The 17,555-nt window shown below is 32.0% G+C and overlaps 2 protein-coding genes across 4 annotated transcripts in view; both read left to right on the top strand.

Annotated features, from left to right (window-relative positions):
• Window positions 1-1,227: 1,227 nt before the first annotated feature.
• Window positions 1,228-6,178, top strand: rps21 (ribosomal protein S21). Of its 2 annotated transcripts, none has more exons than XM_056449292.1 (6): window positions 1,228-1,298; window positions 1,638-1,722; window positions 3,776-3,839; window positions 5,079-5,150; window positions 5,289-5,351; window positions 6,113-6,178. In XM_056449292.1, the coding sequence occupies exons 2-5, from the start codon at window positions 1,673-1,675 to the stop codon at window positions 5,346-5,348; spliced, it is 246 nt and encodes an 81-aa protein (XP_056305267.1). In that variant the 5' UTR covers window positions 1,228-1,298; window positions 1,638-1,672; the 3' UTR covers window positions 5,349-5,351; window positions 6,113-6,178. The 2 variants fall into 2 exon arrangements, with proteins under 2 accessions (XP_056305267.1, XP_056305265.1); XM_056449290.1 differs by having other exon boundaries at window positions 5,289-5,344.
• A 2,267-nt stretch (window positions 6,179-8,445) lies between these two features.
• The window catches only part of acss2 (acyl-CoA synthetase short chain family member 2), a 39,744-nt gene continuing 30,634 nt past the window's right edge, over window positions 8,446-17,555 (top strand). For both annotated transcript variants that reach the window (XM_056448890.1, XM_056448891.1), the window contains exons 1-2: window positions 8,446-9,226; window positions 11,444-11,639. In XM_056448890.1, coding sequence (XP_056304865.1) covers window positions 9,100-9,226; window positions 11,444-11,639 — 323 coding nt within the window. In that variant the 5' untranslated portion in view covers window positions 8,446-9,099. The remainder of the gene's footprint in view (window positions 9,227-11,443; window positions 11,640-17,555) is intronic.

Raw genomic sequence — 17,555 nt, forward strand, 5'->3', positions numbered from 1 at the left:
AACAAGAGATATTAAATATCAATGCAAAAATGAAGTGATATAAATGAAAATAGTAGTTATATAAACAAACATAGAAACAAACTTTAAGCATTAAGACAGGAGGAGTGTGTCCTACAGGTGGTTGTCAAGCCCACTCACCTGCATGGAGCACGCTCATGCATCATACTTGTTTTTGTGTATGCTTTACTAAAAAGATAGATCTTTAATCTAGTTTTGAACTGAGAATCTAGTGTTTCTGAGCCTCTGACAATATCAGGAAGCCTATTCCACAGTTTAGAGGCCATAAATGAGAAGTCCTGACCTCCTTTAGTGGACTTTGCTATTCTAGGTACATCCAGAAGCCCTGAGTTTTGAGATCTTAAAGAGCAGGTTGGATTGTAGCAAGACAGAATTGGTTAGATAAGCAGGAGCTAGATTATTTAAAGCTTTATAGGTAAGAAGCAAAATTTTAAATTCACTACGAAACTTAACATGCAGCCAGTGTAAGGAGGATAAATATGGGTGATGTGGTCAACTTTTCTTGGAGGTCGAGTTGTGAGATCTGCTGTGTACAGGATTTAGACCCAATAATAATGTTTTGTCTGAGAAGGAAATTGTTGGTCAATTTAAGAGAAGGAAATTGTTGGTCATCCAGTCTTTAACAACTTAACATTTAACATTTTAGTAAGTTTCTTCAGCAAATCATGGTAAAAAAACGAGAAAGACTAGTTATTATTTTTGTAATGAAAACGCTAAATTAACATGAATGTACATTATTCTAAAAATTAAAGCTGTATTTAATATTTGTATTGTCTTAATACTTGAAACTATACACGATATTCGAAATAAATAAATGAATAAGTAAATATTCGGGAAAAAGAAAAAAGAAAAGCATCAGGTCCGTTCTACTCTATAAAATGTTTTGTCTGATGTACTGGTCTGGATTACAACTAGGTAAACTAATAAAATAAAGAAAATGGCATGTATTGTAAATCTATGTTGCACGTAGTTACAATGTATTAAAATAAACATTTGAATGTGTAGTTTTTGGGTGTTTCCAAAATACACTTTGACAATTAGAAAAGGTTGCTGCATGTCTTAAAAACCCCCAATGATTTTGCCTGAAGTGGCTTGACCTAATATCCAAAATATTCCATGAATAATCAAACATTAACGGTTATTTCGGTAGTTTCCTATTTTGATTATGAGGACAACGTTTCTGTTAAAATAAATATCACAAACTTTTATCTTACATTTCCTGTTATGTCACATCCGGACCCTTGCTCTTTCCTTTCCGCGTCGGCCATTTGTGTTAATCGGTAAGAACACCACGAGCTCTAGTGTTTTGTTATATTATAACAGTTTTGAACACATATTTGCCTTATCTTTGTTGCTGCATTCATGCACGGAACCGTTATAGACAACATGTGTCGCATGTATGATTAGTAAACCGTTTTCCATGAGTGTATTTGTGTGTAAATGCGGCAGCAGGGTTCAGGCGCCAACGTTATACATGTGGAGAGACGAGCTCTTTAAGGCCGCTCTCAGAAACTGAATCTATTGGAATAAATATTAAAAATAATAATTCGTAATTAAATATGTATGTGTGTACATATAGTGGATTTATATAACATTTGACCGATTTCTCTTTACCGCAGACCGAGTTGGTTGACAGTCATCAAATAAAGCGAAGATGCAGAACGACGCTGGTGAATTCGTGGACCTGTACGTCCCCCGTAAATGGTGAGTTTACCACAAACTAGAGTTTATGAATGTCTGTTTTGTTTATATTAGTGATATTGTGAGTTGCACATACGGTACTAACTGTCTGCCTTGCTCTGTGCTTCCACAAATACTATTAAGTTGCATAAATGACATTTAACCCAAAAAATTACGCTCGGTAATGGGTTAAAGTTACTTTTATATTTCAGAATAGTATGCTTTGCAAATTCTAAATAGGGAAATCATATTATCAGCCAAAATTCATTGTTCACAGTGAATTAAATAGTGCTGATGTTACATTGTTTAGCACATTTTTTTAATCTGTGTGAAATCTCATGCAAGTTTGACTTCAAACATTAGCACTGTTTAATTCACTGTGAACAATGTTGTAATGCTACTTTGATAAATTTTGGCTTATAATATGACTTCTCTATTTAAAATTTGCAAAGAATACTTTTCTGAAATATAAAACTAACTTTACCCCAATACAGAGCGTTTAATTTTTGGGTTAAATATGTAATTTATGCAACTTGCATGTCACAACAGTGCGTAGCAAAAGCTTTGTGATTGGTCAGTTTGGTAGCGGTAACGAGAGTGGGCAGTACAGAGAGCCGCGTTTTAGACAATGTGTTTTAATTTCAGTTGTTGAGCGTTGATGTTCAATAAAGAATCATAGACAATCAAGTAATGCACCCTTCATTTAGAAATCTCTCACTTGTGTCTGCGCCAGTGATGTAGTGGTTAGTGCGTCGACACATGCACTCTGGTACTTGCGGCGACCCGAGTTTGATTCCCGCCTCGTGGTCCTATGCCGATCCTTCCGCTCTCTCTGTTCCCCGTACTTTCCTGTCAATACTCTCTACTGTCCTATCAATTAAATGCGAAACCCACGAAAAAAATAATTATTAAAGAAAGAAAAAAAAAAAAGAAAAATCTCTCACTTGTAATATGTGAGCATATTTACTGTACAAAAACTGTCAGTGAATTATGAGGGCAAAAACATAAAGGTATTAAAATCTTTCATTAATTGTAATCGACTTAAAATATTCAATTAATCAAGATTTTGAATTTAGGGCAAATCGCACAGCCCTATTTTCTGTCACCCTCAACTTGTTCAAAAGCTGTTTGTGTTTCTTCTGTTGAATAAAGAAGAGATTTAGAAGAATGTGAAAAACAGCCATTGGCCTCTAGTACTTTTTGTTTTTACAGTGAATGGCAGAGCTGTTGGTTTCTCACATTGTTTACAATATCTTGTGACAGAAGAAACAGAAGACATTCATACAAGTTTATAACCACTTGATTGTGTGTAAATGTTTAGGCATTTGGGTGAATCATGTCCTTTAATATTGAGGTAAAGTTGTTTTTATTTGTACATTCAGACTTTTCGGGTCCAATCCACTACCCATTTAAATTGAGAAAATATTAGTTTATGACCACTTTTTAGTCCTATCACACATTAAAATTAATTTTATATCAAATCATGGTGTACACGACACTAAACAATCACTTTCTGGCGATCGGATATTAGGCATGGATATATATATATATATATATATTGCGATCGTGATTTTCAAAAGTATTACATTGCTTTGTAAATGTTTATTATTATCATTTAAGTTTGATATAGCGGTTGGACCCAGAAGCCTTCGTGTGACGTCACACTTAACAAGTGGATTAATATAAATTCAGAAAAGTGTTCTTCTAGATTATAGATGGGGAAATCATAATCATAGCAGCCAATGACTGTCAAAGTATAACATTTCACAGTCATTTAAATATGCTAATGTTGTTTTGAGGTCATGCTTGCATGCGAATTCAGACTAAATAGTTAATAGGGACCTTCCATAGAGAAGTGTTTATTTATTAATTTTTTTAAATGGAAAGTTAGTTAAACATATGTTGTGCAAGACAGACAGTATGCCATGATAATTCATCTGCATTAGCCTTTTTATTGAACACAAAAGTCTGAATGTAATGAATAGAAAACTAACTTTACCTCAATCCCTTTAATTATGAGTACACACATCCTTATTGAGTTGGCAAATATTAAAAATTGTTGTGTTTTTTCTTTCAGCTCTGCTAGCAACAGAATCATTGGTGCCAAGGACCATGCCTCCATCCAGATTAACATTGCTGAGGTTTGACACGAGTCTGATAAACTAGTAATAGTGTATATTCTAGTTATGAGAAGTATATTGTGTGTGTATTTCTATAATATAGCAAACTGTAATCGAAACATTTTTTGTTGTGGGAAACATGTTAATTGCAACAAATTAAGATAAATGTTTCATAATAGCCGTTTGCCATATAGTTTTTGTTTTTTGTACTATAAATAAGAAACTGACATTTCGACTACAATTAGTATTAAAATGGGAAATGTAACAAATATATCTGAGCAAAAAGATCTTCCTCAGTCTCTTGTGCGGATCTTTACTCCTGCTGTCATCGTTCATCTCTTTGTATCAATGCAGCTTACTAATTGGTTTATTTTGGGCTTTTGTTTGGCTGTAATAATCCTATTCTGCCACTATCCTTTAAACAAATATAAATTTATTTGTCTAATATTTGTATTTTATATTAATTTAATATAATATTTTTAGTACCCATTTAACTTTTTCGTTTTTTTTATTACGTAATGTCAAAAGCATGCGTTTTCATGGTGTCCGTGGATCCCTAAGTCTTAAATTGGTCTAAAAATGTATTATGTGTGGTATTAAAAAGTTCTTAAATTGAACTGGTAAGAACCTGCGGATACATTGTTTGATTTATACATAAATACAGTTGAAGTCAGAATTATTAGCCCTCTTCAATTATTAGCCCCCCTGTTTATTTTCTCCCCAATTTTTGTTTAACGGAGAGATTTTTTTTCAGTACATTTCTAAACACAAAAGTGTTAATAACTCCCTTCTAATAACTGATTTATTTTATCTTTGCCATGATGACAGTAAATAATATTTGACTAGATATTTTTCAAGACACTTCTATACAGCTTAGAGTGACATTTAAAGGCTTAACTAGGTTAATTAGGTTAACTAGGCAGGTTAGGGTAATTAGGCAAGTTATTGTATAACGATAGTTTGTTCTGTAGACTATCGAAAAAATAAATAGCTTAAAGGGGCTAATAATCACCTTAATGTTTTTAAAAAAAATAAAATCTGCTTTATTCTGGCTGAAATAAAACAAATAAGACTTTCTCCAGAAGAAAAATATTATCAGACATACTGTGAAAATAATCTTGTTCTGTTAAACATCATTTGGGAAATATTTAAAATAGAAAAATAAATTTAAAGGGGGGCTAATAATTCTGACTTTAACTGTATGTCATATGCTGGATGACAGTGGAACATTATTTCACAATTTTACATGGTTTCTTCCAGGTGGACAGGGTTACAGGCAGGTTCAATGGACAGTTCAAGACCTATGCCATCTGTGGCGCCATCCGTAGAATGGTATGTATATACACTCTAAAAGCCCTGCTGCACCAGTACAACAGGTGTAGGGAATTACAAAGGTGTTGTGAAAGTGTGGATGTTTATATCAGTGGGAAAGCATACTAGGTGTCAATTTGAGACTTGCTTGATCTACAGGGTGAAGCTGATGACTCCCTCCTGAGGCTCGCAAAGACTGACAGCATTGTGGCCAAGTAGGTTGTAAGTAATATACTGCTACTTTTATCAATTCACCTCTGTCGCCACTAGTGTTTTTGTTCTTTCAGCCAGCATCACTGAGCACTTTACAGACTGACATTACAAATAAGTCCAAGCCTTCATATTGATATGGTTTTGAAATTGTTTAATCTTTATATTTAATTTTCCTATAAATAGTTTACAATGGGGTATATGCACAGCAAGTGTTTTACAGCCAAAGATACACTTCCGATGAAAGATTATTGTGACAATTTAGAATTTCGTTAGGGTCCTTTTACAACATCGATGTTGTGATGTAATTAAAATACATTCAGTTAAATGGACTTAAGCATTCCATTTAGTGGTTCAAGCATAAAATGAGATGAAAGCTTGTGTAACCCCTATCGCTGTCGCTCTATTGAAAATACTGGGGTAAAATAAACTGTCATATTTTAAAGACACAGTGAGAGGGAAATGGAATTCATTGCAGTGCTCCTTGTCTGGTCTGAGATACACTATATTGTACTTCAGGCAGTAAATATCAATGATTTTTGAAGAAATCAGATATTAAATGTAGCGTTTTTTTAATTTATTTTTTAAATTTATATATATATATATATATATATATATATATATATATATATATAATAGAAAGACAGTTCACTGGAAGTGCTGAGGCGGGCTGGCTGCAATTAAAAGTCTGTGTGTATATGCCCTATTGCTGATTAAATGTGTGTTTATTCTCACAGCTGGTTGCTAATGATATTTTGTTTTTCTCTTTATAGGAACACCTAAGTTGAAGGATGGGCTCTCAAAGTTTCTTTGGTTAAAAAATAAAAAGTAAAATGAAACTTGTTTGTGTGTGTTTAATATATATGATGTGATTGTGAATGAATGACAATTATCAATGGCTCATTTAGTTGTATTATGGAAATTAGTAAATATTGATTGACTATTGATTATTTATAGGAATAAGAAACTTTAGTAACACTTTACAATATAGGACACAATTAACTTAACATGCGTCAACAATGCTTGTACAGCATTTATCACACAGATTTATTAAAATCCAACTGTGTACTTGTTAACAATTGTTTATGCACTTAAACTAACAATGAACTATTTTCATTGTACTGTAAAGGATGAATTGATACTGAACATTGTTAGAAAATACCTTGATTGTGTCATGTATTGTAAAGTCTTATTAATATTTGTCTATTTAATTTACATTAGTTTTCTGATATTCAGTTTTTCCAAGTGTTTGAGTGAAATGTAATGCAGATGATTTCCTCATGGTGTGTTGTGTTTGGCAATGATTATATGGAAACACTAAAAGAACACCCAAAAACTCCCAGTTAAAAAATAATGCAAGCACATTTCTTTAAGTAAATAGTTAAGTAATGTGTCTATTTTGTAGTATTTTTATTTGCTTTGAATAATAAAGATTGGCTATCTTTTTTTTCTATATTTATATATTTTTTCTATATTATCTAACTACAATTTTTGTAGAAAACTAATAGCGTTGCTCTTCCGTCCGCTAGAGGTCACTGAGTTCAAACTGCGCGCCTTTTCGCTCTTTTTGAGCAAAAATGTGTAACTGCACGTTTTGCGCCGTGTTGTTCTTCCACTAGGGGGCGTTTGGCGGTCCAGAAGTGAGGATTTAAAGCTATTTGACAAATATTTCATGTTATAATAAACATTTCATATTTTTAAAAAGAAACTTCGTTAAAATATATAAAAAGTGCTGTATTCTGTACATAATTATTACGCATTTATTTATAAGCAGATTAGTTGTGCTTTCGATTTGTATCTTGTAACAAATCTGTATTTAACTAAATTATTAAATTCCGTTTAGATTATATATTACATTTATTACAAGTTTATGTTTGTAGAATTGTTTTTTTTCCCGTAGACCCACAAAAAGTTTTTTTTTTTTTTTTTTTTTTTTGCTTTAATTGACAATACAAGAACATCAGAACAAAATCCAAGGGATCACAGACAGATCTTATAAAAGGTCAATAATACACACCCATAATCACATACAAATAACATCATTAGACGAAAAGGAAAAAAATAGTATTAACAATTATAAATCATAATAATAAAATTGCTAAATTGATCAAAATTAAACGAATAACATTACTATGACACTTAACCATCAGGAAAGCAACTAAAATTGAGGATCTCCTTTAAATACATCTGTAATAGTTCAGGAATCTTATTTTGTTTTATTTTTTTTTTAATTTTTAATAAGATGAAGTGACTAGGAGTGAGTTAAATTATATTCTGAAATGAAAATGAATGGATAGCTATTTGCGAATTTATGATTGGGAATGAAAAAATGCCCAAATAAAGTATAAAATAAATAATTATAATGTTTTCCAGGGGTTTATCTTTTGGGTTATTGTAATATAAAAAAATTATACCTTTGGGACTAAAACAAGTCACAGAATTGGCAGAATCAAATATACCAGAACCTAGGAGTGCAAAAAGTCCCTTGTGCCCCCTTATGAAATAAAATTTGTCGTTAAAAATAATAATAATAACCTCTGTAGGTGTGACAAGGTGTCAAACATTTAGGAGATCCAATGGAATGAAGAGGCAAAGGGAAGACTTGTATTCTATACAGAATAAAGTAAGGGTAGTAAGGAATGAGAATACGAGTAGAAAAGAACAAGTAACTATAAGCAGAATGAGAATGTGACAGTCATTTACATAGTACATTTGCATTTACATTCCCATTATAATGGGAAAACATGAAACAGGATTATGTAATCAGTGTCAGGGGTATAAGACAGTGGAACATGTATTGATGTCATGTAGTAAATTTATACAAGAAAGACAAGAAATTGTAACTCAACTGATGATAAATTTAGGAAATGCAGAAATAAGTATCAAAAGTATATTAGAATGTGCCGAAAAACAGAAAGGAAGGAAGTGTTTGGTGAATTTCCTAAGGGAAACTGGACTGGAAAAAAAGAATATAGAGTAAAAGAAAAATAGTACAGAAGGGGGAAGTAATGCAACATATAGGATGCCAGCTGCCGTTAAAATCTAAAGAAGAAGAAGAAGTCCCGCCCATCTCAGACATTACGTTTCACGTTGTTTCCATTCCAGCTCGCATCATTTCTACGCTTCAATGGCTGTCCTTCTGCAGACGCCAAGGATTTGTAATCCACGCGTGGAAGACTGACTGATCTCACACTGCAAACACGGCTCTTTTGATTACATGTTTCATTCCGTTAAAGGCTGGGTTTGCTGTAGAGTCGGAAATGATTTGATCTTGAATCGACCTCACACGAGATAATCTCAAACCTGAGGAAACCTGCAGTCTGACAGCACTCAACTGCATCTCTGTTTCTTTGTAAATATATTGCCATATGTGGATTTCTGCAGAATCCAAACTTATTAACGTTATGTTTTTCCGTCAGTACTCAGAGCAAGGTTTTTTCTAGCTCAAAATAACACTTTCAAACTGCATTGTTGTTAGCGCGACTCGGTCAGCTCGTCCTTTCTTAAACTGAATTGAACTGAACTGAACCGAAGCGCTCCTGATTCACTGAAACACAACAGCGGCTGCTCCACTTTAAATCCGAATCTAGTCTGAATTCGTCTTTTTTTGTTCATTATTTTGGACTCAAATGCTCACAGCGTCTGCAAGGGAGTGAAACTCCCACACGGAAGTGACTTACACACGTTAGGCCAGTGATTAGTCTGTGTGTTGTTTTAGGAGGCTTTATTATTTGCGCCCATTGAATTATTAGTTATTAAAATGATTCCTGAAAAGGCACCAGGAGGGGACGTGTTGCATGCGCCAGCAGACTTGAAGAAAGAAGCGCACATCCCCAGCTTTGAGAAGTACAAAGAGCTCTACATCAAGTCAGTCGAGTCTCCTGAAGGTGAGTGTCGTGTTTTGGACAGTTATTAACAGGATTTTGTCTGTGCCTTGTGCCCTTGCTAGACAGCAGTTTAAGATGTCTATGGTGCATTATTTTTTAGTTAGGGTTAAGTGTGTTATTTGAATCAATGTAATGGAGTTACTACATTGTTACGTTAAATCACTAAAGCTTAAGTTAGCCTTTCGTTTATATTCAATAAATGAAAATAAAATAAAATGTTGTGTTTATTGAAAATAATTTGTGTATGGGTGTTGCCCAGTGATGGGTTGCAGCTAGAAGGGCATCCATAATACGCTGGAAAAGTTGGTGGTTCATTCCACTGTGGCGACCCCTGATTAATAAAGGGACTTAGCAGAAAAGAAAATTAATGAATGAATTGGTGTATAGAATAATGGTATGCACAGTCCGTATGTCCTTAATATTTTTTGTTTTGTTTTGTGTTTAACCTTTTCTATGAAGAGCATTTGACAAAAATATAAATGTTTTATCTTGAACAGTTATTAAAAACTATAATTGTACAAACACAAACCTAACTACGTAATTACATGGGAGATCCGTTTCTCAGTGAACATAGGCAATGTAATTAGGTGCATTTAAACAAAACAGATTTATTAAACAGATATGTTTATTAAAATAATATTTTAGTCACCAAACATATTTATAAATTGAAAGATAATGCAATTAAATTCAAGCAAAATATCGAAAAAATTAAATTACAACTTAGAAAATTTCAACAATTTTTCAATTTCTTTTGCTTCTTTTGATTTTTCAACATTTTTTAAATTTGTATTTAATATTTTTCTATAACATATGAATTTGGGTGTACTAGTTTTTTGACCGTTATCATAAGTTATTTTGTTAGATAAGCTCCTGGTTTGGCTTCAGTACTGACTAATCTATTTTAAATGTACAATATAATATTGTATATCTTCTAGGGTTGTCGCAATACCATTAATTAATCTTATAATACTATACCAGCTGAAGTATCACAATACTAAGTAGTATTGCAATACTGTAATTCATAACTCAAATTATAAAGAAAACTGATAGAAATACTATATTTTATGTTATAATAAACCTACTTGAATGTAATTCATAATTCCCTTTAGGCAAATAAAGTATTATTTTCACCTCACTTCACCTAAAATGTATTCATTCTGTCTGTTTATTTTGTAGATCTGACCAACAAAAAATACATTAAAATAAAAATACAAATTAAACCAATTAACAAAATTAGGCTTTATGAGGTGGTCAAATTTTATTGTTTCCTGTTGCTATTTTGGAATTCTCATCTCTTTTTTTTAAAGTCTTATCAGGTAACAATTCCAAGTAATTCAAAGTTTCACTTTTTAAGATGTTGTCGCGGTTGTTATAGCTACTAAATCATATTAACAGGAACAGAAATGAACCGATTCAGATGTGCATTCGAGCTGAAGCGTCAGAAAACATGCAATAGGTTACATAAAAGGCACAAATTCTACACAGTTTTGCCACTTTAAAGAGCTCCACAGACTATTAAAATAAAATTTTCTATTGTTGCACAAATGTGTGAGCATTTTAGTGACTTTTCCACATGCTACATTACCTATATTGTGGATAGACTGTTAATGACAATACTACTGTACAGTGGCATCGGCAATATTTTGGAGCCATAGTGTCACGATACTACCATAGTACCGTTAAACCGTGCAACCCTAATAGCTTACTATTAAAAATATGAATTTAAAAGATTTGTGAGAGGTGTACTTGTATATGCTAAGCACTGTATTTTTATGTGTTTTATGGTTTGATTTTTCTATGAAGTTCATGTGAAGAAATCATGAATGTTTTCCCTTGAACAGTTATTTAACAAATATATATAATACAAATACAAACATGAATACATAATTACTATTATTAACTGTTGAAGTTAAAACATAATTTCTTCAGATGAACTTCATAGAAAAGGCAAAACATTTCAAACATAAATATATAAAGGACACATACTGACTTTGTGTATACAACTGAAATATTAAATTCATTATTAGCTTACCTGCACTATAAGAAAGTTAATATTATTGCAGTTGTTTTTTATTTGTTTCTAAATATCATTCATATGTTTTTTTTTAAATAAATAACACTCAAGTAAAATTGTCTATGCATTATTTTCCTTTTTTGTTCTATTTACAAATCTGTTTTGCATTAATATTATTAATATTTTAATCTCATTGTGTTTAGAGTTCTGGTCAGATGTCGCCAAAGACTTTTTCTGGAAGACGAAATACACCGGCAAGTTCCTGGACTACAACTTTGACGTGACCAAGGGTGAGATTTACATCAAGTGCATGGAAGGCGCCACAACCAACATCTGCTATAATGTGTTGGACCGCAACGTCCATGAGAGGAAACTGGGTGACCGAGTCGCTTTCTACTGGTTGGTATTTGTGAAACGTGTGGTTTACATGTTTTGTTTTACACAGAATTCATGCATGTACCATTTTAAGAATGGTCCTTTCAGTGTTTTGATATTCGTGGTATCTATTTTTAGTCAATGTTGTCATCCAAAACAACAAACAGTAAGCACACTCAAAGGAATAGTTCAACCGAAATTGAAAATTCAGTCATCATTTCAAACCTGTTTGAGTTTCTTTCTTGAACACAAAAATGTTTGCTACGGGTAACTATTGACTTCAATAGTAGCCAACTTGTTTTTTTTTTCTATTAGTACTATGAATGTTAATGGGTGCAGGTTTCTAACATTCTTGGAGATAAAAGTCACAAGGTTTGGAACCACTTGATGGTAATTAAATAGCGAGTACATTTTTATTTTGAGATTTTTATTATTTTTTTGCACATATCCATGTTCAGTAAACACAGACAAGCTTTTAGCTCTTAGAAAAGATGCAACCTATGTCCCAAATTCTCAAGGATTTTCAGGGGAAAAAAATCCAATTCTAACCATGAAAAAAAAATCTAACCATGGTCTTTGTACACAATTCTATGTCCATAAGACTCTATTAGCTGCACAATTCATTCTGACTCTCCTCGTCATAAAAGTTATTTGAGAATGAGAAGTCAAGATAATTAGTCACATGACACAGTACAATCCACTTTCATACTTGTCTGAGGTAAATTAATATATTGTTTATCTCATAACCCTTTATCGGACAAAGAACTGTATGTGGTAACTTCATTGACATGATTCCAATATAATTTTAATTTTATATCTATAAAGTGTTAATGAGTCTCCAGGGTCTCCACTCCAGGGTTTTTTCAGTGAATATTTACACATGTGTCCTATAAAGGGTTAATCTATAAACTGCTATTTTCACTTTTATTTGAAAAATAAAAATACCTTATATAATAACTAAATAAACTAAAGTGTACTTAAAGGATAATAGTTTTATATTGGAGGTGTTTAAAGGTCACTTCTCACACCAGAGTTTTTTCTTTTCCTGTTTATTGTTATTTATTTATTTAATTTCTTATGTATTTTCATTTAATACAAACCCTGGCTTGTAATATCCCTTTCTCAGTGAATATAGGCAATGTATTTTGATGCATTTGAACAAAACAGATTTATTAAACAGATGCATTTATTAAAATAATAATTTAATGACCAAACATATTTAGAAATTGAAAGATAATACAGTTAAATTCAAGCTAAATATTGCAAAATAAATTACAACCTACAAAATTTTTACTTCTTAATTTAAAATTTTCCTCTTTTTTTTAAAAGAAATAAGTAATGTAATGAACTCATATTAATGTATTGTAATGAACTTACATATTAATGAAATTAATATTTTTCTATAACATATAAATTTGGGTGTACTGGTTTTTGGACTGTTATTGTAAGTTATTTTGTTAGATAAGCTCCAGATTTGGCTTCAGTACTGATTAATCTAATGTATGCACAAATATAATATTGTAATAGCTTCTTATTAAAAATATGAATTTTAAAGACAGATTTGTGAGGGGTTTACTCGTATATGCGGAGCTCTGTATGCTGGCTTTGTTCTGTAATAAATAAATAATCACACAAAAAAAAAAAAAATAACTGAAGAAACTCCACTGATACATTTTTGAGATTTTTAGCCATTGTGTTATTAATCATGATTTATAAAAACTGTGCTTTTTGAGGTAGAAATGGTTATCTGTGCGATGCTAACTGTGGAGTTTCAAATCATATATTTTATTCACCGAACATTATCATATACCCAGGGTTCCCACAGGTCATGGGATTTTTGAAATATCTCAGAATTTTAAAAGGTATATTCCAAAGATTAAATTTCAGGGAATTTTATATATACATTTCTCTCCAAGTCATGGAATATCAGAGTCAGAGACGTTTGTTTGTTGCTTTAAATTGTAGATTCCATTTATTAAAATGTTAATTTTCCATACTGTATCATGTTTTCATCACATGTTTTGTTTATTGTTATGGATAGTTCCAGCACCATTTTATTCAGCTGACTGTCACTTATGTCAGATGCAGTCACCAAGCTGTACCTATTGTTAACTAAGGCAAACACACCAGGAAAATGTCAATTTTAAGAGCTTTGCCTACAAAATGACTCTGTATTAGAGTTGGTGCTCTTGTTTCTTATCATTTCCTCTCAAACCTTGCGGTAAATTATCAAATATTTCTCTTATGATGGCTATTAAAGGAATGAAAAATGATATTCAAGCTTAAACAATTTTAATATTACGCAAAACACAACAGAACTTGGTTTTTCCATTCACTAAAAGTCAAGGAAATTCAGGTTTTTAGTTGATGAAAGTCAGGGAATTTGACATTTGGCTTAGAGTGGGAACCGTTTATATCCCACTACACTTAGAATATAGGACACATTGAACCATTCTGTGGTGCATTTACATATATTTTAATAAAAGGCAGGTACTGTACTGTACACCTACATGAATGTGAGCAGGGAATTGTTTTAATTTCTCCTTTTGTGGTCTGAATAATAAAAAAATGGGTGTATACTGTTAGAACAACAGAAGCAGAAGAAAAATAATGGCTCAGATTTGATTTTTAAATGAACAAACACTATAATACCTTTAAATTAGGGTGATTGCTCATCTTAGCTCAGCTCTTAAAAGTTTTCAAGCTTCAGTTGGCCCAGATCTAAAACCACTAGGTTAAACCATCCTTGCATTCAGGTTAGGACCTGGATATTTGGCCACAAACAAACATAGACTTGCTGACAGGCTGGGTGAGTTACAGCAAAACAACTGGGATAAATTTAGGCTCTCTCAAGCTATTTTAGTCGATCACAAAAGCTTGAACCACTCAGAATGAGGTGTATCTTTAGTGTTGCTTTTTCATAGGGCTTATTTCTTCAAGTGCAATGCAGTAAATCACTTCTATACTGGATGCTTTCACAAAACTTTTTTTTTTGGCAGTCACTGTTCATTAGCAGTCAGATCTATGGAAGTTAGCATTTTAGACGCAACAACACATATCATGGGGTAGTTGCTAAATCTCAATTTTTGCAATGGCAGTTTGGCAATTGTGAATTTTTCAATTGTTTCTTTGTTGCGACATTGTTCATTACAGGAGTCAATGTGAAATGCATGAATCGCTTTAGCAGTAGTGTTGTTTTGCTAGCTTTTTTTCCTCTGTCAGAATGCAACTCTATTTTTAGATCATCTGCTGAGTCTGCCAAAATGAAGAAAAAATAAAAAGTTACACGTTAACTTGTAGAGGACTTTTAAGGTAACCTCTTACACCGAAACAGTGTTTTATGAGGTTTAGAATGAGTGAAGCATGTAAACAAACAAGTTAAAGTGTTGAGTTTATCATGCAGTGGAATCTGAAAACATCTTTCGTCAACTTGCTCTGCGTCTCGAGTTCATAAATTATTGAAATTCATTGAAATTATTTTAAGTAATATTATCGACTAATATGAAAACGTTCATATGATTTATTTACAATACAATTTGTAAAGTAATATTTTGTCTTTTCGTAGATATATGAGAGACCTGATTTGTTTACCAAATAAGAGGATCTAATTGGATTTGTATTGTAAACATTAAATAAAACTTTTTTATTTTTAATTTTTATTTTTAATTTAATATATTAAGTTTTTAGTTAAAATACATAATGATATAGCAAAAAAATGTCTGCAGATTCTCTCTGGCCTTAGTTATTATACATCATTATGACTGTAAATGAATGCAAATTATTAAATGTGTCTGAGTTATAAAAAATGTTTGAATTTTTTAACGAGTCTTCCAAGGATTTGTGTGTTCTCTTTTTTTTATATTCATTTGTGTTTGTATGTTTTTTGTTTTCAAATATAATTTTGTAGCTGTAAGCTGAATTTTTAATGCCATACATGAAACATGCCTTCAGAAAGTAAACAATTAATTTGATTTGTCAAGATTGTCCATATAAATACATTGATCATAGCTCGACTTTCACAGAAACTCCTATTAAAATCACTGAAGCCGGGAAATGAGTCTCCAATTGTGTCTCCAATTTGTTGTTAATGACAAGAGAAATGCTAATTTCAATAGGCAATGCGTAATTCTTAGGGCTGTGCGATTTTGAAGAAAAATGTGAAATGTGATGTTTGATATTCGATACAATATTTAAAAAAAAATGGCCAACACTATTTTCATATTATATCAGGAAAAAGAAAGCATCTGAAATTGGACATCTTCTGAATGCGTACAGCTATTGCATAACTGTTGCATAAAACAAATCAGACATTTTAACAATGTAAACAGACAAAAATCACAATCACAGTATCACAACCAGTTTTTGCTCTACCGGTATAGTAACGTCAACCTGAAACCATCAAGAACACTCAGGAAAACCAAATCAAGTTACTTCAATGCTTTCTTACTGCTTTCTTAACATGGCTTGATTGCTTGCTCATAATTCAGCATCTGTACAGCATCCAAATCATTACAGATGTTTGGATAAGAAAACCAAACATGTCCACACTGTTTGGTTTCAGATGCATGCTGAAATGCATCTACATTGATTGATTGATGTGCTGAAAAGTCTTTCAGAAAGTGTGCTAGTGTTAGCCACAGCCACACAAAGAGACACTTTTGTATTATAGGTCCCATGAAATAAAGTCGTTAGTATCAGTATTGGATGTTAGTATCATTATAATTCATTTTTAGGATATCTATAAGCTAGTGTGCTTCAAAACAGTGACTAAATTCACGTTACAAGAAATAAATTGATGCAAAATTAAAATTTGCAGTTTGTCACTTCACGCCTAAATGGATCAGTGGGTTTATTCTGGTTTCCCATCAAATCAAGAACTATGTTTCTTTTCTTTCCCATATCTCCCAAAGCTAAAGAAGTACACTTTCAATGATATTTACCCATCTTCAGAGTTTATTAGACATGGATTTTATTTTGATCACAATAATTGCACATTCTGTGATGTTAAAACGACTGCACATTTATTTTTTTGACTGTTTATATAGCAGAACCTTCTGGTCTGATTCATTCGAGTGGTTAAACATTTCTCTCAAGTTGTCCTCCCAATTTTTAAAAAATCATATTTTCTTTGGATTATTAGGGGAAGATGTTAATATTCAATTTGTATTGAACAGTATTATAATTTTGGAGAAATTTTATATTCATAAATGCAAGTCCCTTAAAATAAAACCACAGGAATTTTGATTATACCGTAAATCTTTAAAGTTGGTAAAATCAAAATTAGGAAGAAGACAGTTTAGTTTATTGAAAAAAATTTTAAATAATAGAAGACCCAGCAGTGTTTTGCTGTGTTTGTGTGTCTATTCTATGTTTAAAATTGTTTTTGTATTATTATCTTGCCTTATTGAATATTATTTGTGCTCTGTTCTGTAAATGTTGTTGAAAGTTGTTAATCGAATTTTGCCTTATTGTATTTGTCATAATACAAGAAAAAAAACTATGGTTTCCCATCAAATCATAACCAATCAAATGCTCTCTAGTATCTGACATGCCCCGCCCCCTTTAAGACGCTTGTCATTATGCATTTTATTTGATGCACTTGAGTGCAACCCCTCTCACTAGCTACGTTTCCATCCACCTATTTTTATGTGCATTTTGGATATGCGCGTAAAAATCGGTTGATGGAAACGCCAAGATGCGCATCAATTTTGAAAATGTGCATAAAAATGTGCGCATAACGGAGTAGGATAAACTTTTTATTCAATAAGAAAAGATGCACATAAACTGCGATGAAAACACTTTTACCAAACAAATTCCAGTATGCGCATTAAAAAAGTCCTGTGATTTTGTTAAAAGAGATCATGTGGTAAAAATGTGTGTGAATGGACAAACCAACAGGCTGAGCACATTATAAAACTTTAACCATTTCAGTATTAGTGT

This window comes from Danio aesculapii, chromosome 23 (assembly GCF_903798145.1).
Source record: "Danio aesculapii chromosome 23, fDanAes4.1, whole genome shotgun sequence".
NCBI classification, from domain to species: Eukaryota; Metazoa; Chordata; class Actinopteri; order Cypriniformes; family Danionidae; genus Danio; species Danio aesculapii.

What these genes read in the sequence shown, in the direction of transcription:
- rps21 (XM_056449290.1), top strand. Translation starts at nt 1,673, where the DNA reads ATGCAGAACGACGCTGGTGAATTCGTGGACCTGTACGTCCCCCGTAAA. An exon ending in TCCAGATTAACATTGCTGAG is followed by an intron (nt 3,840 to 5,078) that starts GTTTGACACGAG and finishes GGTTTCTTCCAG; the next exon opens with GTGGACAGGGTTACAGGCAG. An exon ending in GTGGCGCCATCCGTAGAATG is followed by an intron (nt 5,151 to 5,288) that starts GTATGTATATAC and finishes CTTGATCTACAG; the next exon opens with GGTGAAGCTGATGACTCCCT.